General features: G+C 40.9%; 1 protein-coding gene across 3 annotated transcripts in view; it reads right to left on the reverse strand.

Moving 5' to 3' along the window:
* LOC132815675 (ATP-dependent translocase ABCB1-like) overlaps positions 1–26,795 on the reverse strand; it is a 103,151-nt gene that overhangs the window by 46,240 nt on the left and 30,116 nt on the right. For all 3 annotated transcript variants that reach the window (XM_060824707.1, XM_060824708.1, XM_060824709.1), the window contains 5 exons: positions 25,515–25,628; positions 24,865–24,975; positions 22,173–22,298; positions 9,042–9,245; positions 5,848–6,018 (listed from right to left, as the gene is read on the reverse strand). In XM_060824707.1, the coding sequence (XP_060680690.1) occupies positions 5,848–6,018; positions 9,042–9,245; positions 22,173–22,298; positions 24,865–24,975; positions 25,515–25,628 (726 nt within the window). The remainder of the gene's footprint in view (positions 1–5,847; positions 6,019–9,041; positions 9,246–22,172; positions 22,299–24,864; positions 24,976–25,514; positions 25,629–26,795) is intronic.

Consider the following 26,795-nt stretch of genomic DNA (forward strand, 5'->3'; position numbering starts at 1 on the left):
TGATATAGACCTTGGGGAACAGGATACAATTTCATAATTTGTGGATGATACAAAATTTGGAAGCATTGTGACGAAGTAAGGTAATGTAAAAAAATCAAAAGGATATAGAGAGATTGGTGGGATGTGGAGAATGGGGCCGGACAAAATTCACTATGGAAAACATAATGTTAGGACGAACATGGAGAGACAACACATTATAAGGTGCACAATTCTAAAGGGATTGGAAGAACAGAGGGATCTAGGTATATATGTGGCCAAGTCATTGACATAATAGGGTGAGTTTGGAGTTAGTAAAGCACACACAGCATTCTCGGCTTTATTGATAGGGATATTAAAACTACAGGTAAGGAGGTTATGTTGTACAAACATTAATCCAGCCTCAGTTACAGTACTCCACCCATGTCTGGGTACTGTGCTTTAGTAAGCACAGAAAACATTAATGTGAATGTTTTCAGTCATGAGGAATTTCAGTTATGAAGATAGATTAGAGAATTTGGGACTGTTTTTCTTGGAGAAGAGAAGGCTGAGAGGAGATCCAATAGAAGTATTCAAAATATGAACAAAATAATTGGGGAGAAAATGTTGCCAATGGGAAAGGATTGAGAATGAGAGAGCATTGGTTTATATTAATTTGTTAAAATAAAAGGTGATGTGAGGAATTCTTTTTTCCACACAATGAGTGGCTAGTGTCTGGAATGTTCTGCCTGCAAGAGTGTGGATAAGGCTAATTAAATTGTTACATTCAAATAGGAAATTAGATCTCTATTTAAATAGGGTTACAGGAAGAAGGTAGGTGAATGGCACTAACTGAGCTGCTCATTAGGACAGCATACACAGACATGTTGGACCAAATGGCCTCCTTCTGTGCTGAAATAATTCTGTGATCCTGTAATGTTGCTTGAGCATCTGCATCATTCCAGTTCTTTCCCCATTATCACATTCCACTGACATCATCTTTGCACATGCTGCTGCTATCTCATTACTCTATAATAGTAACTAACTAAAAGCATAATTTACATTTACGCTAGCAACAGTGTAAAGATTCACATATATGTGTTTAACGATTTCCTTGAAACTACAACCATTAGTGAAGAAGCCTTCAGCTGAACTTCATGCTGACAGCTATGATAGATGCTGAGGCTATGGAGTTTCTGGCAATGGCGATATGGGTTGGGATGGGGGGGGGGGGGGGGGGGTGCTTTTGGTCATTCAACTTCTTGCATTCCTGGTGCTTTTGAAGTCACTGCACGTTATTCTTTCAGAAATGTTCAAACTGAGTTTTCTAAAAAAAAACTCTGTACTATTCTAGTCTTTTCCTGAGGCAAATTACTCTCTTTTGCTGCTCAAATATTCTTTGATGCTTTAAGTTCTTCAACTTATTTAATGGTTATTTTTATTGTTTGGTTAAGAATACTGTTTACTCCTTCTAACAATAATTCTACTAGTTTTTCCTCTCGGTATTTCTTTGTTGATTTTGTCCCTTGCCCCCCACTCCCTCTTTCAAATTTTATTAAGATGTTTTCCTTTTCTGAAGAATAAGAATCTGAAACATCAACTGCATTCTCTTTTCAAATACTAGCTGGTCTACTATGTGCGTCCAGATTTTCTTCTGTATTTGGATTTATGGAGAAGAAAAAGTTGTACAGATACATTATAGGATCATTGAAATGGAATGCATTACAATTAGTAAATAAATGTTTGGAATTTGAGAAACAAAATGGAATACTTTACTTAGAACAAAGCAAAATTCTCACAGAAAGTACTTCTGAGGGAAAAATAAGTAAGGAAAACAACTGTTCAAAAACAAGCTCATCATGTTTGCCGAAGGCATTTAGTCACAAATTAACCGAGAAGCAAGACTTACCTTTTTAGTATAAGTTCAATGACCAAGAGAGCAGGTCAGGAAATATCGCATGAAGGTCAACACATTTCACAGGATTTTTTATTTTAAATTAAAGTATGGAAAATCCTACAATACTCATTGGGCTCCATGGACGAACAAATGTCTATACACAGTACTTGGAATGCACATTTGTGTCTTTCATCAAATTTGCAGCAAAACCTTTGAGAATATTGTACACATATTGAAACTAATAGCTTAACAGTATCGGGGAAATACTTCACCAGATACAGATCAACTGGTCATTCATCACAAGGATGTTTGTGAGATGGTACTTTATAAAAACTGAGTGCCGCGTGTGTCTACTTGTGGCAGCAGCCACACACTAAAATCATGCATGCAAAGTGGTTTAAAATGTTTCTAAAATATATAACAATGCAATTTTTATCTTTTAAAACTATCACCAACTTGGCTACTCAGTAAGAAAACTGGCCCAAAAAGTTAGAGTAACTGAAAGAACTTTGGCATTTCCCATATTCTTGAATTTTCAAAGTTTAAGGAATTTTGTGTCCCTTGCGTCAATATATCGCCCAGACAGCAATTAAAAAAAAGAACATTGCTTACTTACACAAAGTACAGAGTCAGGTTTTTTTTATAGCCTGCTGTTTATTAAACCAGTTTCATCTGAAGTATGCAAACCGTACACATAGGAATTTAAAACTTTAACTTCTCAATTAAAGTATTGCATAAATATATACTGAATTTGATAGCATTATATATGAAAATAAATCAACTGGTTTGTTTTATCCAATCATGAATGGAATCAAAATGTAAATATTAATGGGTTTACATTGATGGTTAAGACTTCCACTTTGATTCTTACTCCTGCAAAAAATGTTTTGAGACAACTATCTTTAGCAAGTGCAAAGTTCCATCAGTTGTTCATGAGTCACCTCAATCAACATTCTTACCATTACCTACTGGCTGTTCATTTACAGACAGGTTACAGCTCTACAACTCTAAAATCCTGTAGCTAAGTGGAGATTCCATAAATACACTTCTTAATTCAAGAAATCTAGGTGAAATCTAAATAAGAGATACCAAGTTGAAAAGAATAGGAAGGAAAATAATGTAAACAATGCTTGAATTTCAAATAAATATATTTCATAAAAAGCAGAGAAGACTGAAGTGCTGAGGAATCACATTTGGAATGGATCTAAGCTAAGATTTAAAATGATTGGACTCAAAGAAGGTGCAGATTGTCTTGTTTTCATTACAACAATAATTAAGAGAGGGGTATTTAATGCTAATGAGGAACAAAAAAGGAAACCTGAGGTAAGATTGGGGTGACCATATTTTCTAGACTAAATTCATGAATGTAGAGAGTGGGAGTTTAGAAGGTAACCAGGATGTAAATCAAGATTGCATCATAAAGCAAGACTAAACATCGTTGGAAGATCATATTTTAACAGTTAATATTGGGAATGACAAATGTAAAACAGGATGTGATGTCATATTATAAAAGTCCATTTAGTCAATACTTTTTAAGAATGTCAAATTTCTCATATATACTGACTAAACAGGTTCAATCTTGTACAGAAAATTGGTAGCAGAACTTCTTTATGGTTAGTGTGCTTTTGTGCTCTTTTATAGATGATTCTCGAAATGGAAACTGATCTACATGAAATGGAAACTGCAAAATTAACATAATGCGGACGTTTCCTTTTTAGGTAATTGTGAATAAGAAAATGGTAAAGCTGCAAATACAGAAGCTTTGAGTAAAAAATTAGGTCTGCAGATGCTGGAGATCACAGCTGAAAACGTGTTGCTGGTTAAAGCACAGCAGGCCAGGCAGCATCCCAGGAATAGGGAATTCGACATTCCTCACCCTGAATAACTTCTCTTTTCAATCCTCCCACTTCCTCCAAACTAAAGGAGTTGCCATGGGCACCCGCATGGGCCCCAGCTATGCATGCCTCTTCGTAGGATATGTGGAACAGTCCATCTTCCGCAACTACACTGGCATCACCCCCCACCTTTTCCTCCGCTACATCGATGACTGTATCGGCGCTGCCTCGTGCTCCCACGAGGAGGTTGAACAGTTCATTAACTTTACTAACACCTTCCATCCTGACCTGAAATTCACCTGGACTGTCTCAGACTCCTCCCTCCCCTTCCTAGACCTTTCCATCTCTATCTCGGGTGACCGACTCAACACAGACATCTACTATAAACCGACTGACTCCCACAGCTACCTGGACTACACCTCCTCCCACCCTGCCCCCTGCAAAAACTCCATCCCATATTCCCAATTCCTTCGTCTCCGCCGCATCTGCTCCCAGGAGGACCAGTTCCAACACCGCACAGCCCAGATGGCCTCCTTCTTCAAGGACCGCAGATTCTCCCCAGACGTGATTGACGATGCCCTCCACCGCATCTCCTCCACTTCCCGCTCCTCCGCCCTTGAGCCCCGCTCCCCCAACTGCCACCAAGACAGAACCCCACTGGTTCTCACCTACCACCCCACCAACCTCCGCATACAACGTATCATCCGCCGTCATTTCCGCCACCTCCAAACGGACCCCACCACCAAGGATATATTTCCCTCCCCTCCCCTATCAGCGTTCCGCAAGGACCACTCCCTTCGTGACTCCCTCGTCAGATCCACACCCCCCACCAACCCAACCTCCACCCCCGGCACCTTCCCCTGCAACCGCAGGAAATGTAAAACTTGCGCCCACACCTCCACACTCACTTCCCTCCAAGGCCCCAAGGGATCCTTCCATATCCGCCACAAGTTCACCTGTACCTCCACACACATCATCTATTGCATCCGCTGCACCCGATGTGGCCTCCTCTATATTGGGGAGACAGGCCGCTTACTTGCGGAACGCTTCAGAGAACACCTCCGGGCCGCCCGAACCAACCAACCCAATCACCCCGTGGCTCAACACTTTAACTCCCCCTCCCACTCCACCGAGGACATGCAGGTCCTTGGACTCCTCCACCGGCAGAACATAACAACACGACGGCTGGAGGAGGAGCGCCTCATCTTCCGCCTGGGAACCCTCCAACCACAAGGTATGAATTCAGATTTCTCCAGTTTCCTCATTTCCCCTCCCCCCTCCTTGTCTCAGTCGGTTCCCTCAACTCAGCACCGCCCTCCTAACCTGCAATCTCCTTACTGACCTCTCCGCCCCCACCCCACTCCGGCCTATCACCCTCATCTTGACCTCCTTCCACCTATCCCACCTCCATCGCCCCTCCCCCAAGTCCCTCCTCCCTACCTTTTATCTTAGCCTGCTTGGCTACTCTCTCTCATTCCTGATGAAGGGCTTATGCTCGAAACGTTGAATTCCCTATTCCTGGGATGCTGCCTGGCCTGCTGTGCTTTAACCAGCAACACATTTTCAGCAATACACAAGCTTTGACAACACTATTTTCAAGTTATATCAAGTCTGGGATGTTGCATGTATCCTATGTATACACCATGCAAAGTTATGGCAACTGCAATAGTGCTGCACCCTCTAAGTTATAGCTAATTGCAATAATTACAATAGAAATGTTCTGTGTACTTCCCGCTCATGCATTCTTAATGAATAGATATTTACCAAATATTTTATCCAAGATAACTTAAATTAAATACACTGTTCTATGGATCTGTTATGCATTGGAAATATTTCAGGATGACAACTTGAAGTTTGTGTTTAGTGTTGTTGGAGAGTTGTTTGGCTAACACAGGATTGTTCTGGGGATTAGTTTATCTAGGAATACAGAGATGGACAGTTATCTGGTAGCCTTAAACTAATCTATCTGGCAGAAACTGGTTCAGTTACCCACTTTGCATTGAACTTGCAGATGATAGGTAGCCATTGCAAGAGCCCACAGTTTCCATACTGTGCTTCGTAGAAGTTAACAGTGTGAAACTGATCACAAATTCTCCTAAAGTTAACTTCAGGAAAGAGATGCTGTGAAATTTAATAGCAATTTCCTTGATAATTTCTTACCTTATCCAATGCTGCCTGCACTATTGATTCACTCTGCGTATCAAGAGCAGATGTTGCTTCATCCAGCAGAAGGATCTTTGGGTTTCTGACCAACGCACGAGCAATAGCAATTCTCTGTTTCTGTCCACCACTCAGCTGGGCACCTCTTTGACCAACCATCGTATTAAATCTCTAGAAATTGCATAAGTACAAAAAGTAAACTATTAGGAAAAATATACCTCCATGCTACCATGCAGGGACTTAGAATGATGACAGAAGGTATCGCTTGGTCTAACAATCAATTATTGCATTAGTAAAAGAGAACAGAAGACTTACATTTATATCTTTTATGCACTCAGAACATTTTCATGTGCTTCACTACCAATAAAGAGTTATCGAAGTGTTATAACTACTGCATAGGAAACCTTCACACGATAATCCAATTATTAGCCAAAATTAGTTGTGACAGTAATGATGAGGCTAACAGTGCATTCGATGCCCTTAGATACAAATCACTCAACGTGTCACAATTGTGCATTGTTATATTTTGAGGTTTTATGAAGCTATTGTATTTCAAATTGTCTCTTTAAATTAAGATACAATGAAGGAGTGAAGAGACTGCTCTGATTACTGCCCAACAACAAACCAAGTGACTTGATTAGGAAAAGATGGGGTGCAAGGTTGATTTAGTGGGAAGAAGGTATAAGTTGTTCATGAGATTTAAAAAAAAAGGAAAGAGCAGATGACCTGACTGTGGACAGACTTGCATTCTCCAATTTTTCAGACAGAGGTGATAGAGGTCACACACAAAGAGACAAATCACTATGGATAGTGTGGCTTGTAGAGAGAAGAAACTGAAAATTCTCTGTGAGCTACCAGGCAGAATGTGGTAAGGAATGTGGTTTCTGGTCAAAAGATATACACAGAGATACATTGAATCCAAAAGATTCATCCTAGCATGCCAATGTGAAAAGAATATCCCAGTATCAACTCCCTATACATATACTGACTATTTCTAATGTCACTATACATTTTGTAAGATAAGGGGCCCAAAACTTTTCTTGTATTCCAGCTGTGGTCTGACTGGTGTCTTGTACAACTTGACTATGACACTCCTATTTTTGTACTCTATTCCAGTTGAAATAAAGGACAGCTTTCCCTATTAGCTGTTGAAACTGGCTTCTCGCTGTTTCTAATTCATAAGTGAGGGAGTGCATTGCTCTATTTGCTTGTCCAGCTGACAGTATCTTGTAAAAATCTTGTAAAAAACAGACTAGAGCCAAGTGTAAGTATGAAGTAAGTTAGTAACAAACAAGTAAACTGGTGCTGTTTGCTTACCACTCACTGTACAATTTGTGCCATTATGTTTTATAATGATCAATGAGCACTGTTCACTGTGCACCTCATTGTCCTGAATTAAAATTTCCTGTAATTTCTGTGTTATGTTTAAAACAATGAGCTATATTGATCTAAAATAAATTGTAGGACAATAGAAGATCTACAGCTCTCAAGCAGGTGGACTGTACCTCAACCACTGAGTTACTTTTGCAGCCTTTAAAGATATGTGGCCGAAATAATAATCTCAGTTTATTATTAATTCTGTGAACAATTTTTCTTTTCTTTGTAGGATAAATAGAAAAATCACCTCATGATTGTAGTCAGGAAATCAACCATTTGTATGAATAGTGCTACTTCCTTCAAGTTGGTCATGAGTAATTCACCTGTAGTGTTATAGTTTTCCACACAGTAACGATAAAAATTGCAGCTACCATTCATATTGTGATCTCACAATAATAAAATATCCCAATTCACTTACAAAGAACATTAACAATGAAAACCCTTTTTATACCATGCCACAGAAAAATATGTCAGAACAGATGGATAGGACATTAGGCATTGGGAAGAATTCTCTGGTTCTGAAGATAATAGCTCTGGCTTAGGGAAGGCAACTTAATTAGGCAGAATCACAGTATCCTAGGATCCTGCCACATTCCCATCTCTACCAGAACCACCTTCTGGTTGGAAAAGTTCAAACTCAAACCTCCCACCCTGCAGCTAATTCAGGCTTTTAAGTGGTCAATTAATAACCACCTCATCACCATTTAAAGCTCTAATCCCACCTGGTCTGTAACTACTGAGAGACTGGATACAGCCAAAAGAGTGACCAATTAGAGCCGTACCCCCCGACCTTCTCCTGACCTGATGAGGTCAAACATCCATTGGTGACCAATTCACATGCCTAATCATTGGAAGATCCAGTTAATTATCAGGGTTTAACATAACACAGACAGCATTTAGCAAAACACACAGCATAATCTCTGCTAATCTCTTGCACTTTCACACTTAATCTTAGAATGGGAAGATACTATCTAAAGAGTTCAGTTTTGCAGAAAATCTTAAAGCTTGAGAGAAAAGTAGAAAGGTAGGAAGGCAGGAAAATAGAGAGAGAGAATCTCAGACATTAATGCAAGGCAGATGAAAGGACAATAATGGATTGTTTAAAACAGATAGCTTATAATACCATAGCTGCTGTATGACCAGCACATGATTGCCTCATTTACATTAATCAGACCAAATTAATATCTGCATACTGTCAGTTGTGCTATAATACATGTTTCTTTAATGCAAATTGGCTATAATGTGATTGAAGCGTTTAGACCATCATTTGTAGAAAGTGAACTTTCCTTACCTGCATTGGCTACAACTCAATTCCGGTCCTATTAGTTTAAATGGTGCTGCTATTACCCAATTTTGTTACAACATAGGACCACACAGGAATGGAACTATTGCATTATATCAGAACAGACTGTAATTGTCACTAAGTTAAATATGGTAGTAGTGAAATATTAGAGTGTACTGTATGCTGTTACCATTTGTGATAACAGGGAACATTAAATACTACCAATTGAGCAATCTGTTAATGCATATACTATTCAGACTTTTCAATGTTACTGCGCAAGAGGATATTTTTGAACACATTTGACTAACATAAAAGGAAAACCTCCACCTCAATGTACGCAAGTTTCCAGAGATCAAACCTGGTGGGATTTGTGTTCAAGTTATTTTCTCTAACTCAGACATTGATGTAGCATGTTACAACAAATGGAAAATAGAAAGATTCAACATAAAAACGCTTTCTATGGAAATCTTGTCACTCAAAACAAAAACGAGGTAAACAGGATTTGTGCTTTTGTAAAATTCAAACATTCACTTACATCAGGAAGCATTGATATAAAGTCAAAAGCATTTGCTTCCTTTGCAGCTTGCTCAATCTCTGCATCAGTTACCTCCTCTCGACCATATCGTATGTTTTCAGCAATTGTTGTGGCAAACAATATTGGTTCCTGGCTCACAATGCCGATGTGTTGTCGCAGCCACTTCACATTCAAAGTACGGATATCATGCCCATCAAGAGTGATCTAAAAGAACAGATAAAGTGATTATTTTTCAGTTAAGCATTTTCTATACTATTCATTTAGCAGTTGCCAAAGTAATTTGCCCGGATTATGTATTTAACTTGTTTCAATACATTTTCTTTTCCCAATATCCAACATGCTAGTCATTTGCAGTTATTTTCGTGAATTGTTTGTTTCATTGTCACCTCCTGATTCTTGCCTCCTCTGCACTGAATTATATATTCAATAAATGATTGCATTGGAATTGAGTTTATTTTTATGAGGAGCAGTGCAGAGTGGAGAGGGAGCCCTTGAAAGTTTTTAAAAGGGGTGAGGTTGGCAGGAAGACAAATGACCCTTTTTCACACAATGAGACATCTAAATCTGTCAAAGCTTTTAGTAGTTTACCTTTTGTCAGGTTAGAGCCAGTCAGTTTGAACAGAAGGAGAAAATTAAGTGCATAGTTTACCTGGGGTCATCGATATCAGAAGATTAGAGCAAGGATGTGGAAATTAAACAATAGATTAATTCTAGTTGGAGTAATGGCAATAAAGTTATTATATAACTTATATTACATTACATATACATATGGCAAATATGAGGAGAACAATGAATGGGTACTCATGAGATGAGTAAAAAAAAATTCACCTGGACTGTCTCAGACTCCTCCCTCCCCTTCCTAGACCTTTCCATTTCTATCTCGGGCGACCGACTCAACACAGACATCTATTATAAACCGACTGACTCCCACAGCTACCTGGACTACACCTCCTCCCACCCTGCCCCCTGTAAAAACGCCATCCCATATTCCCAATTCCTTCGTCTCCGCCGCATCTGCTCCCAGGAGGACCAATTCCAACACTGCACAGCCCAGATGGCCTCCTTCTTCAAGGACCGCAGATTCCCCCCAGACGTGATCGACGATGCCCTCCACCGCATCTCCTCCACTTCCCGCTCCTCCGCCCTTGAGCCCCGCTCCTCCAACCGCCACCAAGACAGAACCCCACTGGTTCTCACCTACCACCCCACCAACCTCCGCATACAACGTATCATCCGCCGTCATTTCCGCCACCTCCAAACGGACCCCACCACCAAGGATATATTTCCCTCCCCTCCCCTATCAGTGTTCCGCAAGGACCACTCCCTTCGTGACTCCCTCGTCAGATCCACACCCCCCACCAACCCAACCTCCACCCCCGGCACCTTCCCCTGCAACCGCAGGAAATGTAAAACTTGCGCCCACACCTCCACACTCACTTCCCTCCAAGGCCCCAAGGGATCCTTCCATATCCGCCACAAGTTCACCTGTACCTCCACACACATCATCTATTGCATCCGCTGCACCCGATGTGGCCTCCTCTATATTGGTGAGACAGGCCGTTTACTTGCGGAACGCTTCAGAGAACACCTCCGGGCCGCCCGAACCAACCAACCCAATCACCCCGTGGCTCAACACTTTAACTCTCCCTCCCACTCCACCGAGGACATGCAGGTCCTTGGACTCCTCCACCGGCAGAACATAACAACACGACGGCTGGAGGAGGAGCGCCTCATCTTCCGCCTGGGAACCCTCCAACCACAAGGTATGAATTCAGATTTCTCCAGTTTCCTCATTTCCCCTCCCCCCACCTTGTCTCAGTCGGTTCCCTCAACTCAGCACCGCCTTCCTAACCTGCAATCCTCTTCCTGACCTCTCCGCCCCCACCCCACTCCGGCCTATCACCCTCACCTTGACCTCCTTCCACCTATCCCACCTCCATCGCCCCTCCCCCTAGTCCCTCCTCCCTACCTTTTATCTTAGCCTGCTTGGCTCTCTCTCTCTTATTCCTGATGAAGGGCTTATGCTCGAAATGTCGAATTCTCTATTCCTGAGATGCTGCCTGGCCTGCTGTGCTTTGACCAGCAACACATTTGCAGCTTACTCATGAGATGAATTTGCTGAAACAGTTGTGTGAAGTGATGAGAAAGAACAAAAACTGAATCGACTGATCAGTGGGTCAGTGAAGATTGTGGAAGCACCAAAGAATGTAGCCAAGGGGATAGTGAAATGATACAATTATCCAAATTGCAAAGAGAGAGAAATGTGGTGAGTCGGATGATAGAGATGAAACTGCCAGGATTAAAAAGAAGACAAGATTTTTTTTCCTATGACAAAATGGAGTGATGTAGTGGAAGGATTGAAAGGACTGACAGGAGGACTTGGTGAAGAGGTATCAATTAGAATTGTGGTGAAAAGATCCCATATCGCACATATTTCACTGACTCACAAAGAGCAGAAGACGTGACATAATCTTCCTGAATGTTAATCTCAGAATAACGATTAATTTTGTGTCTGGATCATTGATGTAGATAAACAATGAACAGCAAGAGATTCAGTGCCATGGTACGCCAATGGACATGGGCTTCCAGTCACAAAAAAATAACCTTTGACCCGTGCCTCCTGTCACAAAGGCCATATTGGCAAATTACCCTGTGAAATTGCTGGAGAAACTCAGCAGGTCTGGCAGCATCTGTGAAGAAAAGGCAGAGTTAATATTTCAAGTTGTGCTTTTTAAGAAGCCTGCCTATATCCTCAGTTCATTGATGCAAAATGTTAACTCTCCTTTTTCTCCACAGATACTACCAGACTTGCTGAATTTTGCCAGTAATTTCTGTTTTTGTTACTGAAATACCAAGCATGTATTTTATCTTTTTATTTCTCTTGGACAGTTCATGACCAGCTTTGACAAATTTGACTCCTCATTGACAACTTTGAACATTCTGGCAGTTCTTTCGATAGTTTGGCTGTCCCAATCATCATCAGCAAAATGATAGAAGGGTTAGTTGAGAGTCGCTATCAAGTAGCATTTGCTCAGAATAAAAAAAAACACCTGCTCAGTGATTCTCAGTTTGGATTTTGTCATGGCCCTCTAATCCCTGACCTCACTTCTGTCTTTTTTTTAACGTATTGGCAAGATGTGTTGAGTGATGTCCCACAGGAGTCTGTGCTGCATCTTCAACTTTTTAGAATTTACATCAATAACTTCAATAAAACATTCAAAGATGTGGTGGCTGAATTTGCAGTTAACATAAAAATAGTTCGGAAAGTACATACCAAGCTGATTCAAGACCTTCACCTAGCTATTCAAATCACTGATATCAGATCTGCTATTATCTGGTATAATCTCCACTCCCCAGAGGCTCCAAACTCCCATGACCTGCTAAATAGCTAGCTGTATCCAAGAACTGTGCATGCGCAATCTATGGATTGCTTCCACTCACAACTGCATCAGGATTAGAGGCACCAGATTCAATGAATAACTTAAGAATCCTGGCTTCTTCCTGACATTCTTGCTGTGACGAATTAAGTCTCAGTCATGATGAAAAGCTAAGCCCAATTGCATCGCATCTATATTGTCTGGAATTGTAAGAATACCACCCCCTAGAATAATGTTAGTGAACACATAACAAAGACTTGAAGAGAGTTTGAACACAACTTCAGTAGAGACAGATGTAATTATACATAAGCAGGACATAGTTCCTTACTACATGATTAAACTTTCACCCTTTGAATCCACCATGGTTCAGCAACCTCTTCCAAGACATTCTAGCTAACACACAAAACTAGCAACACGTAGAAATAAATTTTCTCCTTACTTTCATGATAAATGGAAGAGCTCTATAAACCTTGCTGCTTAGTTCTAGATTCCCCCATAGATGGAGACATCATATCAGTATCTTGCCTGTCACCACCCTCCGAATCTTACGTTTCAATTAGATAGTGTTTCATTCTTTGAAACATCAATGAATATTGGCACCACCGGATCTAAACTATGCATAGTACTCAGGTTGTGGGTACCAACAATGTCCTGTTGAGTTGTAGCAAGTCTTCCCCAATTTCATAATCTAACCCTTAGCAATAAAGCCTGATGTTTTATTGCCTTCTTAATTACTTGCAGTACCTGCATTCTGAAGGCTTGTGGTTCAAATAAGAGGACAGACAGGTTCCTCAGAAAACAAATTACACTCTTTCAAATGGAAACATGAAATCAAACTTTTAAAAAGTTGTCTTAAAAAATACAAATTAAAAAGAACTTACGCTTATAGTCAAAATGTCCACCTGATTTGCAAAAATATCCATCCTGCATTCAACTTAATTAGAATGAAAACAGCAAATCTGTAAAAGGACGAAAGGCAATAGCCCCCTGAGTGTGAAGGTCCCTCCACCTGCTTCATTAACAAGGCAGTCACCTGCGTATTCAACTGTTAGAGATGACTATTTAATGTTAATTGCGTGGATAATAGAACCCTTCTTTAAGATACATCAGCGACATAACCAAATTGACTTACAATTAAAATGTAAGATTCAAATTACTGTTAGTTTGAGAGAATGGTCAAATACCTCGATGTGTTTTAAGAATGTGTTTTGTCTGAACAAGAAGCTAAATTTGATCCCTCTTTTTCCATATTCCTTGGAAGCTTTGAATCTTGCTTGCTACAGTTCATTGTCTCCATATGTAGAAAGCAACGATTTTACAAAACAGACTGAATTCTACAACTGTGTTAGTGAGTTTTGAGAAGATTTGTAACTCATGTTGCAGGTCTGGATGTAAGTTTGCTCACTGAGCTGCAAGGTTCTTTTTCAGATGTTTTGTCACTATACTAGGTCACATCATCAGTGAGTCTCCAGTTAAGCACTGGTGGCATGGCCCACTTTTTATTTATGTGTTTAGAGGTATGTGGTAGCCCACCAACCTATCAGCACACGAAAACAGCAGCTACACAGGCAACAAGCAAAACTAATGTCATTTACAAAATACCTTACATTACACTGGATGAACAGGCAGAAAATTGGCGACCAGGATACATGAACATCAACTAGCCACAAACATCCATGACCCACTATCATCCTTACACAGAGATGTGACCATAAGATCATAAGACCATAAGACATAAGAGTGGAAGTAAGGCCATTCGGCCCATCAAGTCCACTCGCCATTCAATCATGGCTGATGAGCATTTCAACTCCACTTACCTGCATTCTCCCCGTAGCCCTTAATTCCTCGAGACATCAAGAATCTATCAATCTCTGCCTTGAAGACATTTAGCATCCCAGCATCCACTGCATTCTGCGGCAATGAATTCCACGGGCCCACCACTCTCTGGCTGAAGAAATGTCTCCGCATTTCTGTTCTGAATTGACCCCCTCTAATTTTAAGGCTGTGTCCACGGGTCCTAGTCTCCTCGCCTAACGGAAAAAATTTCCTAGCGTCCACCCTTTCCAAGCCATGTATTATCTTGTAAGTTTCTATTAAGTCTCCCCTTAATCTTCTAAACTCCAATGAATACAATCTCAGGATCCTCAGCCATTCCTCATATGTTAGACCAACCATTCCAGGGATCATCCATGTGAATCTCCGCTGGACACATTCCAGTGCCAGTATGTCCTTCCTGAGGTGTGGGGACCAAAACTGGACACAGCACTCCAAATGGGGCCTAACCAGAGCTTTATAAAGTCTCAGTAGCACAACGGTGCTTTTATATTCCAACCCTCTTGAGATAAGTGACAACATTGCATTCGCTTTCTTAATCACGGACTCAACCTGCATGTTTACCTTTACAGAATCCTCGACTAGCACTCCCAAATCCCTTTATACTTTGGTTTTACGAATTTTCTCACCGTTTAAATAGTAGTCTATGCTTTTATTCTTTTTGCCAAAGTGCAATTGAATTCCATCAGCCATTGAATTCCATCACGTTGAATTCCATCAGCCATTTCCTGGACCACTCTCCCAAACTGTCTAGATCCTTCTGTAGCCTCCCCACTTCCTCAGTACTACCTGCCTGTCCACCTAACTTGGTATCATCTGCAAACTTCGCTAGAATACCCCCAGTCCCTTCATTCAGATCATTAATATATAATGCGAACAGCTGTGGTCCCAACACTGAACCCTGCGGGACACTGCTTGTCACCGGCTGCCATTCCGAAAAAGAACCTTTCATCCCAACTCTCTGCCTTCTGTCAGACAGCCAATCCTCAATCCATCCCAGTAGCTCACCTCGAACACCATGGGCCCTCACCTTGCTCAGCAGCCTCCTGTGTGGCACCTTATCAAAGGCCTTTTGGAAATCTAGATAGACCACATCCACTGGGTTTCCCTGGTCTAACCTATTTGTCACCTCTTCAAAGAATTCCAACTGGTTTGTCAGGCATGACCTCCCCTCACTAAATCCATGTTGACTTGTTCTAATCAGACTCTACACTTCTCAGAATTTAGAAACCTCATCCTTAATGATGCATTCTAGAAGTTTACCAACAACCGAGGTTAGGCTAATTGGCCTATAATTTTCCATCTTTTGTCTTGATCATTCTTGAACAAGGGGGTTCCAACAGCAATCTTCCAATCATCCAGGACTTTCCCTGACTCCAGTGACTCTTGAAAGATCTCAACCAATGCCTCTGCTATTTCCTCAGCCACCTCTCTCAGAACTCTAGGATGTATCCCATCGGGGCCAGGAGATTTATCAATTTTAAGACCTTTTAGCTTTTCTAGCACTATGTCTTTTGTAATGGCAACCATACTCAACTCAACCCCCGACTCCCTTTAATTGTTGGGATATTACTCACGTCTTCCACTTTGAAAACTGATGCAAAGTACTTGTTAAGTTTTTCTGCTAGTTCCTTATCTCCCATCACTAGGCTGCCAGCATAAGTTTGAAGTGGCCCAATGTCTACTTTTGCCTGTCGTTTGTTTCTTATGTATTGAAAGAAACTTTTACTATCATTTCTAATATTACTGGCTAGCCTACCTTCATATTTGATCCTCTCCTTTCTTATTACTCTCTTTGTTTTTGTAGCCTTCCCAATCTTCTGATTTCCCACTGCTCTTGGCCACTTTATTGGATCTCTCTTTTTCTTTAATACATTTCCTGACTTCCTTTGTCAGCCATGGCTGTTTAATCCCTCCCTGGATAATCTTTCTTTTCTTGGGGATGAACCTCTGTACAGTGTCTTCAATTATACCCACAAAGTCCTGCCATTTTTGCTCTACTGTCTTCCCCGCTAGGCTCTGCTTCCAGTCTATTTTTGTCAGTTCCTCTCTCATGCCCTCATAATTACCTTTATTTAACTGTAACACCATTACATCCGATTTTGCCTTCTCTCTTTCAAACTGCAGACTGAACTCTACCATATTATGATCGCTGCTTTCTAAGGGTTCCCTTACGTTAAGATCTTTTATAAAGTCTGGTTCATTGCAAAGCACTAGGTCCAGAATAGCCTGCTCCCTTGTGGGCTCCATGACAAGCTGTTCCAAAACGCCATCCTGTAAGCATTCCATGAATTCCCTTTCTTTGGATCCATTGGCAACATTATTTACCCAGCCCATTTGCATATTGAAGTCTCCCATGATCACCGTGACCTTGCCTTTCTGACATGCCTTCTCTATTTCCCGGTACATGTTGCGTCCCTGGGTCCTGACCACTGTTAGGAGGTCTGTACACAACTCTAATTATGTTTTTTTTGCCTTTGTGGTTCCTCCATTCCATCCACACAGACTCCACATCATCTGACGCTATGTCATTCAGTGCCATAGATTTAATTTTGTTCTTAACTAACAAGGCAACCCCTCCCCCTCTGCCAACCTCCCGGTCTTTTCGATAAGTTGAAAATCCTTGGAGGTTTAACTGCCAGTCCTGACCCCCCTGTAACCAAGCCTCTGTGATGCCTACCACATCATAATCATTCACTATGATCTGTGCCATTAGTTCATCTGCTTTGTTATGAATGCTGCGAGCATTCAGGTAAAGTGCCTTAATGCTAACTTTATCATTAGAGATATTGAAAGTCATAAGATGTCCGAAGTTATCCTTCCTTTTTGCTGCATTCTCAGTCTGCCTCGAGTTTAGATCCACCTGCACATATGCTATCCTGTTGCTTATCTTTCCATTTAACTCCATACTCCCTGTCACTTTCACTTTCCCTTCCCCCCAACTCAGAAGTTTAAAGTCCTACTGACCACCCTATTTATCCTCTTCGCTAGAACATTGGTACCTGATTGGTTCAGTGGAGACTGTCCCAATGGTACAGATCCCCCCGTTCCAAAACTGATGCTAATGCCAATGAGGAAGGACACCACTTCGACTGGGACAACACATCCTAGGACAAGCCAAAGCAGGACATGCGCGAGAATTCCTAGAAACATGGTGTTCCAACTGGAACTCTACCAACAAACACATTGACTTGGATCCCACTTACCACCCCCTGAAGAAAATAACAGGAAATAACATTGGGGTAAAAACAATGACAGCAGATGCTGGAAACCAGATTCTGGATTAGTGGTGCTGGAAGAGCACAGCAGTTCAGGCAGCATCCAAGGAGCAGCAAAATCGACGTTTCGGGCAAAAGCCCTTCATTAGGAACAAAGGCAGTGAGCCTGAAGCGTGGAAAGATAAGCTAGAGGAGGGTGGGGGTGGGGAGAAAGTAGCACAGAGTACAATAGATGAGTGGGGGAGGGGATGAAGGTGATAGGTCAGGGAGAAGAGGGTGGAGTGGATAGGTGGAAAAGGAGATAGGCAGGTAGAACAAGTCATGGGAACAGTGCTGAGCTGGACGTTTGGAACTAGGGTGAGGTGGGGGAAGGGGAAATGAGGAAACTGTTGAAGTCCACATTGATGCCCTGGGGTTGAAATGTTCCGAGGCGGAAGATGAGGCGTTCTTCCTCCAGGCGTCTGGTGGTGAGGGAGCGGCAGTGAAGGAGGTCCTGGACCTTCATGTCCTCGGCAGAGTGGGAGGGGGAGTTGAAATGTTAGGCCATGGGGCGGTGTGGTTGATTGGTGCAGGTGTCCCGGCGATGTTCCCTAAAGCGCTCTGCTAGGAGCCGCCCAGTCTCCCCAATGTAGAGGAGACTGCATCGGGAGCAACGGATACAGTAAATGATATTAGTGGATGTGCAAGTAAAACTTTGATGGATGTGGAAGGCTCCTTTAGGGCCTTGGATAGATGTGAGGGAGGAGCTGTGGGCGCAGGTTTTACAGTTCCTGCGCTGGCAGAGGAAGGTGCCAGGATGGGAGGGTGGGCTGCAGGGGTGTGTGGATCTGACCAGGTAGTCACGGAGGGAACGATCTTTGCAGAATGTGGAAAGGGGTGGGGAGGGAAATATATCCCTGGTGGTGGGGTCTGTTTGGAGGGGGCGGAAATGTCGGTGGATGATTTGGTTTATGCGAAGGTTGGTAGGGTGGAAGGTGAGCACCAGGGACATTCTGTCCTTGTTACGGTTGGAGGGGTGTGGTCTGAGGGTGGAGGTGCGGGATGTGGACGAGATGTGTTGGAGGGCATCTTTAACCACGTGGGAAGGGAAATTGTGGTCTCTTGGAAATTCCCTTGGAATTCCCTTGGAAATAACATTGCCAAGGGAAATAATATTACCAACCCAAGGAAACCTAAATACAGCAATAAAAGGCTGGCCATACTACCGGTGTTTCACTGGAGACTCACTGATGATATTACTGAGTATAGTGACAAAACATCTGAAAATGAACTTTTCTGTTCAGCGAGCAAACTTACATCCCGATCTACAGCTGTGTTTCCTGAAGAACAATCAACTGAGTTGTCTACATCTTTAAATTTGGGCTGAAACCAGCCAAAGTCACCGACTTTGTACTCTTACTTTTCTTCAAAGACTCTAAATTGGACATCTTACCCTTTCCTCCAATGTAACTTGTGTGTATGGATTCAGTGGGAAAATCAGTATTTCTTTATTTAGATTGATTTAAAGATGATAAACTATTGGAATTATTGTTAAACACAGGAAAACTTGACCAATTAGTTATTTTATGATCATAGAAGATATGCAGTCAAGTATTTACTGAATTGGGAAGTATTATTTTTAAATGAAAACTTGTTGTGTTCAAACAAGGACTGCAAAGACAGTAGCTATTTGACTGTTCTGATTTAGCTGGAACAGTTTAGATAATCTGGTTTTCTATCCATCCCATGAGAGTTTACCATCTTGCATTTTCCAATATTATAATCCATTTTCTGTCCACTCACTTAAACTACCTATATCCTTTTGCCAGCTCTTAACTTTCTCACAAGCTTGCCTTCCCAACTATTACTTTTCATCAAAAAATCTGTCTAAAAAAACACTTGGTTCCTTCAGCCAAGCATTTAATATCAATCATAAATAATTGAGATCCTAGTAATGTTCCCTGTCGCATTCCACACGTTACTGTTTGTGAACATCTAAATGGCATGCTTCAGTGGATGGGGCTTACCTCTCTGGGACCATTGATCTCATATGAAGCCTGCTGTTATACTGTGAAATGCCAGAGTGCCATTTAATTTGACAGGCCCTGTCTAAAAGAGCAAAAGGTGTGTTCCCTGCTGGCTCTTCAACCAGTATGTGAAAATTCCTGTGACAGGTAAGAAATCCAGTTCTGCAATCTTATCTATAGCACATCATTTCTTAAAAAATGCACTATTTATGTGATGGAGGACAAGAAACACAGCATAGTTCAATTGGCAAGTAACTCCAGCTGTTACATAACGAACAATTGTGAAATGATGTATTGAAAATTTTTTGATGAAGGGCTGATTGCTACAATCATCAGTATTACATAACTAAGTGTAGTTTCTATGCAGAACACTTGCATTAATTTGTGTTAGGAATGTGATTTGCCTGGTAACGCCAATATTTGTTCCCCATTCTTAATTGCCTTTCAGCAACTCATTGGTTTGCTAGGCTATTTCAGAAGGCATTTTGGAGTGAACCACATTGCTGTGGGCTCAGAGTCATATACAGGCCAGATAAGGTCAAGAAAACAGATATTTCCTTTCCTGAAATACCAAGGAGTTTTCAATGACAATATAATGTTTTTAATTTATAATAAAACTGGTACTATATTCTAGTCATGATTTGGAGATGCTGGTGTTGGACTGGGGTGTACACAGTTAAAAATCACACAACACCAGGTTATAGTCCAACAGGTTTATTTGGAGGCACTAACTTGTGGAGCGCTGCTCCTTCATCAGGTGGTTGGTGGACTATAACTTATGCTCCACAACTACTTGATGAAGGAGCAGCGCTCCGAAAACTAGTGCTTCCAAATGAACGTACTGGACTATAATCTGTGTTGTCTGATTTGAATTATATTCTAGATTTGTTAATTAATAGAATTTAAACACCTCCTGCACTGTGATCAGATTTGAACTTATGATTCCAGAATATTCACCCAGAATTCTAGCTGCAGTCCTCACTTTCTCCCAGAATTCTAGAGTAGTAAAGTTACCATCATGTTACAAATCACAATGTTGATTAATATCAAAAATGTATCTTTGAACTTAGCTCAATCCTAAATTAATGATTAATCAAATTAATTCCATGTACTGCATTTGAAACTGCTTCTTGAAATACATTGGGACATTGAATTCATGAGGGTCATTTAAGTGCATTTATTTTCCTTTAGATTAAAGGTGGCTTCATGATAGATAGCAGACATGGGACTCTCAAGTGAGATGGGTTAAGAGTCGAGGGTAGGGGTCTGCAGGCATAATGATGATTGACAGTGGCTTGAGTTCCACCAATTGAGATTTACAACCTCAATTCCGTTCTTTAGTGCATAAATTTTACTTGTGTAACAACAGATAAACTTCAATGATATGGAGTTTTCAATCCTGATGGATGGGAATAGTGGGTATGAAATTCAATGTCACCAGTTAGTTGGCATTCCCTTACTGGCTCCATCCTGCCCCCAGGCTATTCATCACCAGGCAGAATCAGAGACAATCAGGCCTTCTACCTGCAAGCAGGATGTAGCCACTTATTGACAGTTTGAAAGCTAATAATATCCTGTTGTCAGAGGCTGACTGTGACCTTTCAAACCACATGGTTATAGTCCCAAAAGGTTTATTTGAAACTATAAACTTTTAGAGCCTCCCTCCTTCCTGAGGCAGAAAACATTGGACACACAATTTAAAAGTAAAAAATTGAAGGGTCATACAACTTATGCAAATACATTGAACAATCCTAGATGGCCATTGAGTCTTTAATCAGTAAGAATGGAGATACAGGCTTCGATCGACTAATATGTAAATCCCAGAATTTCTTTCAAGTCACTGCCCCAAGATAACTTTCCAGCCTAAAGGTGACATCTCAGGTCAAACAATGCATGTTAGGTGTAAGGTCTTGTTTTGAGTCGTTTGTTATACTTGGATAACATCAAGCTTGTGAGGGAGAGTCAACTTGATTATGTTAGTGGGAAATCATATTTTAAATCATCAGCAAACATCCTAAATATAATCTTATCATGAAGTTATGATCATTGATGAAGTAGCTGAAGGTGGCTGGGGCTAGTACAGTGCTAAGAGAAATTTCGGAACTCAGACAACTTCTCTTCAACAACCATAATCATCCTCCTTTGTGCTCATTATGACTTCAGCCCGTGGAAAGATTTCCTTCAATACCCACTGTCTCCACTTTTGCTGTGGTTCCTTGATGCCACACTCAGACAAGTGTGGCTTTGATGGCAAGACAACCCCTCAAGCCTCATTTCTGGTGTTCAGCTTTTGTCCATGTTTGGATCAAGGTTGTAATAACAGCAGAATCCAGTGAACAAGTTATTTCTTTGCAAGTGCCCTTGATACCATGAAATGTTATTCATGAAGATGTTTCAAGGTTATCCATTCCTTTTATTATTTCTCTGCAACGAGGGGATTCTAAATCAAGACTTAAAGCTTAATAGCAGGCATATTTTTCAATTATTATAATAGTATTGTTGGTACATAATAACCTTCCATTCATGGTGATTGTTGACCTTGGATGTGATGCTGTTTGCATGGGTAATGTTTTCTCAATATCATGAAATCTGCACTTGAGGTCAGAGTTTTCAACACCGGGTTTAAGTTAGAATTGATGTGTGACATTAATGATATAGTGCTCTCCTAAGAGCTCAGTAAATGTAACACAATCTTACCTCTCCTGCTTCTGGATCATAAAATCTCTGGAACAGTTGAATTGTTGTACTTTTACCACAACCACTAGCTCCAACCAATGCAACGGTCTGTCCACTCCATACTTTCATGTTCAAGCCCTTAAGAATCTGAGATTTAAAAAAGAACTGTGATTTACAAGCCTGTAAAATAAAAGGTGTTATGGATAAAAATACAAATTAAAAGTTATGGCCATATAATGTTTCCAAACATACATTACACAGATTACTTATGCGTTGTGTTTTTTTGAAACTTATCACTGTCAACATTTTAACCTTGCATTCAGAGGAAGATAATATGGAATATCAAAATATAATAGTTTGCATGATATTTATTGATGAATACTGTAAACAAAACTTATGGATTATTCTATAATTCACCCATTCTGCTAAAAATTGGACTGTTATACCTTTTCTTGAAGAATATTATTGATGACTGTGCACCAAATGCTGAAAATTAATCAGTTGAGAGAGATGGATTTTAAAGATATCAGGGAATACAAACTGGAACATGAAACAAACTGAAACATAATTCATCATCAAAGGTAAACGGCTCCTTAACAAGAAATTTGTTAAAAGAATATCAACAAAACTAATCAAAGGCCAAATAACCCGGACGAGCCCGAGTTGTGGGCGGCACGGTGGCACAGTGGTTAGCACTGCTGCCTCACAGCGCCTGCAGACCCGGGTTCAATTCCCGACTCAGGCGACTGACTGTGTGGAGTTTGCACGTTCTCCCCGTGTCTGCGTGGGTTTCCTCCGGGTGCTCCGGTTTCCTCCCACAGTCCAAAGATGTGCGGCTCAGGTGAATTGGCCATACTAAATTGCCCGTAGTGTTAGGTAAGGGGTAAATGTAGGGGTATGGGTGGGTTGCGCTTCGGCGGGTCGGTGTGGACTTGTTGGGCCGGAGGGCCTGTTTCCACACTGTAAGTCTAATCTAATCAAAAAAAAAACAATCTAGGCTTTTAAATTCAAGTCATAGAGACCTATAGCAGACCCTTTGGTCCAACACATCTGTGAGGACCAGACATCCCAAACTGACCTAGTGCCACTTGCCAGCATTTGATGTATACCCCTCTAAACCCTTCCTATTCATATACCCAACCAGATGCCTTCTAAATGTTGTAATTGTAGCTGCGTCTACCATCTCCTCTGGCAGTTTGTCCCAGACACACACCACCCTCTGCGTAAAAAAAAATTACCCTTCAGGTCCTTTTAAAATGTTCCCCTCTCACCTTAAACCTATCCTCTCTAGTTTTAGACACCCCCTATCCTGGGAAAAGACCTTGACTAATCACTCTATCCATGTAACTCATGATTTTACAAACCTTTATAAGGTCACCCCTCAGCCTCAGATGCTCCAGAGAAAAACAACCCCAGCCTCTGCAGCCTTAGAGCCACCTTTGCAGTCAAGCAAAATGAAAATTTACTAACTCAAATTAAGCAAAAGGACAAAGGTTTTTTTTTAATAGAAATAACTCATTCAAATTTTGCAACTTTGATTCAAAAGGAGTATTATTCATTAACTCATTTACAAATGAACTGGATAAGTATATGGTGAGGAATGTGATTATAATCTGTAAGGAAATGTACTGAAGAATATAAGGAAACAATCAGTGGAATACTGTGGTTCTCATCCTCCTTGCACTAGAACATGGCATTTATAGAATGCAGCTTTTCACATTTGAAAGTAGTTTGGATGTGATTCAAGAATTTTCTTTGAACATTTAGTTAACTCTTTAAGCCACCAGTTTGATTCATCTAGAAGAAATGGTGGAGATTTGAGGATATACTCAAAAGTTTGGATAATTAATCTTTGACAAATTTCATGCCCAGCAATCAGCCAAGTGATAAATTTCTCTTCCATTTAGTCAGGGACAAGGCCACAGAACTGGGCAGGTCAGATCCCTGACCCTCAATGTAGGCATGGCAGACCTAACCCAGGGGCATAAGCTTGACGTTCAAATGCTGAACCTTTGCTGCAAATGAAATAAAGGAATGGTCAGTGTTTGAAACCAATCAAGTGTTTGATTTCTGACTTTGTAAAGGATTGGCTTGATCCCAAATGAGGAATCTGATCCTGACCTCAGGGAATTGTTTATGTTATTTATTCATGAGATGCAGGCATTGATGCTGGGCCAGCATTTATACCCCATTCCTTTTTGCCCTCTTGAGAAATCATTGGTGAGCTGCCTTGAATTGCTGCAGTCCAATTGGTCTAGACTCACATACAATGCTGTCAAGGAGGAAGTTCTAGAAGTTTGACCCACCAACACTGAAGGAACAGCAATAAATTTCCAAGTCAGCGGGGAGGAGAGTGGCATCTGTTGCTCTTGTCCTTTTCGATAGTGTTGATCATGGTTTGGAAGGAGCAGTTGAAGGAGCCTGCAGTGTTTCTTGTCGTACTCTAGTACACTTTGCTGCTACCCAGCCTCAGTGGTGGAAGGAGTGAACATTTGTGGATGCGGTGCCAGTTGGCTAGATTGCTTTGACTTAGATTTTGTCTAGTTCATTTGGGGGTGCATTCATCAAAGCATGTGGTTCAGTGAAATTTTAGTTGGGGTTTTCCTAGTGGTTTTTAATGATAATTCTGGCCTTAATTTGTACACATTGTCTTTTTGATTTGGCTATTTAGATATTTTACCAAATAACCAGAGATTAATTAAAATATACATACTTTTGTATCTGGTCTAGTTGGATAGGTGAAGTAAATATTCTTGAATTCAATGTCTCCTTTGATACTATCTGGCTTATAACCATCTTTGGAGCTGCTGTCTATAGGCCGATGCTGCAAATAAAGGAATTCAAAATAAATACACTTGCATTGTGATGTTTTCACAAAGCATCAAATCTCTATTGTGACAGGTGACCAAGTAATTGCATGAACTTCTGCTTTGTATTTTCTTTCCAATATTTTGCAGTTTTCTTTTGTTTACGTCCCTTCAGAGTTCTTGACTTGTGCGATGTTCCAAAAGTACAACAAAAACCTAGAATTACCTCAACCATCTGACTGTTTTACTTTTTGACTGCCTGGATGGTGAATACATATTGAAAATTCAACCAAATGTTCAAACGTGAACACTCCCCAGCAGGTAACAGTAGTACATGAACAGGAACAAGAGATTGGATCATTTCTGTGATCTCTAGCCTTTACTGTTGAAGTCCCAACTGGTGACCTGCTAAAATTACCAATGCATAACAGCTTTGCAAATGGACCACTGACCTTCTGTGCTGCCGAATTAATCACCACATCACCCCTGTGAAAATCAATTTTAAACAAGTCAAGTAATTCCTAGCAATGGAACAGATGTTCAAGGCATTATTTACCTTTGCAATAAGGCTATACACATTGTAAGCAGCACCTCGAGCTTTTGAAACACCTTCTAGGTTTGGTGCTCCCTGGCCAAGTGAGAAGGCTCCTATGATCACTGAAAAAAACACCTGCAAAATGAAGATGGAAGGTTAGTTGCCAATTTCAAGGTTAATTTAACAGAACACTGAATTACATTTCTAATGCCCCACATAAAGGGTGGCAATTTATACTGAATAACAGACCACATTTTATATGAGTTCATGAAAACAGGATACTGATTCTCACCATTATAATTATTTTTTAGCTACTGCAAATCCCCAGGGCCAAGCAATAGCTTCATCACTTATTAAGTTTAAGGTGGTACATCTACCATTTTGAGAGGACACTCAGGATAATGCACAGCATAATTTGTGATATAAGGAGTTTTACAACACTAGAGCTTGGCTGGACAGAGGCCCTGATATGTCCTGCATTTGTTCAGCAAGGAGTGCTCTTGCCATGATGGCTCAACACTTGCCATTCAACAAATGGGCACTGTCACAAGGAATGTGTTGGTGACTGCTCATTTTTCCTACTTCCAAGTCCAAAAGATGCCTGCTGGTACATTCGCACAGATTGCTCTGTATGGAGTCTATGTGTGGGGAAGTGATGTTTGCAAAGTTAAGAAGACAAGGGAGGGATTTTGACTGAATAATTCCTGTTACAGTATACATTGTTACATTTGACTGAATTTGTATGTGATGACCTCTGCCTCTGCTGCAGTCTATGATAGGACAAGTGCTGAGGTTTGAGAGTTGTCCCAGCAGATGTGAGTGCACCAGAGAACATTGTGCTTTATAAGCACACTCAGTGGCACACCCATAGGTACACAAACAGCATGGGGAGATAGAGTGCCTCAAAGCCATGAACAGCATTTAATTGACCGGGGTGGGTGCAGGTTCAGGAGTAGGAAGTGTTTAGTAAAATAATAGTTATGAAAAAGTTAACGTTGAAATTGGGTTGGGCTCCACTCAATCTGAACATATCATTCAACCTTTATGTGAAGAATCAGGCAGTTCAGAAAAATGTCATCACTGGATCTTGATAGTCTTTAATCTAACATAAACCTAACTAATTAATGCAATTTGTACATATTGCTATTATGCTATATATTTGCCTCTTGTTGCATAAGGCGAATGACTTTTCTTGGCTCATTAGCAGTCTATACTCCATATTGACAATCAAACTAAACCTTAAACTCAGTATGAAGAAGAAAACATCCATTGACATTTGATTCTGGTTTTGTTACATTGTAC

Source organism: Hemiscyllium ocellatum, chromosome 5 (assembly GCF_020745735.1).
Source record: "Hemiscyllium ocellatum isolate sHemOce1 chromosome 5, sHemOce1.pat.X.cur, whole genome shotgun sequence".
Taxonomy (NCBI): domain Eukaryota; kingdom Metazoa; phylum Chordata; class Chondrichthyes; order Orectolobiformes; family Hemiscylliidae; genus Hemiscyllium; species Hemiscyllium ocellatum.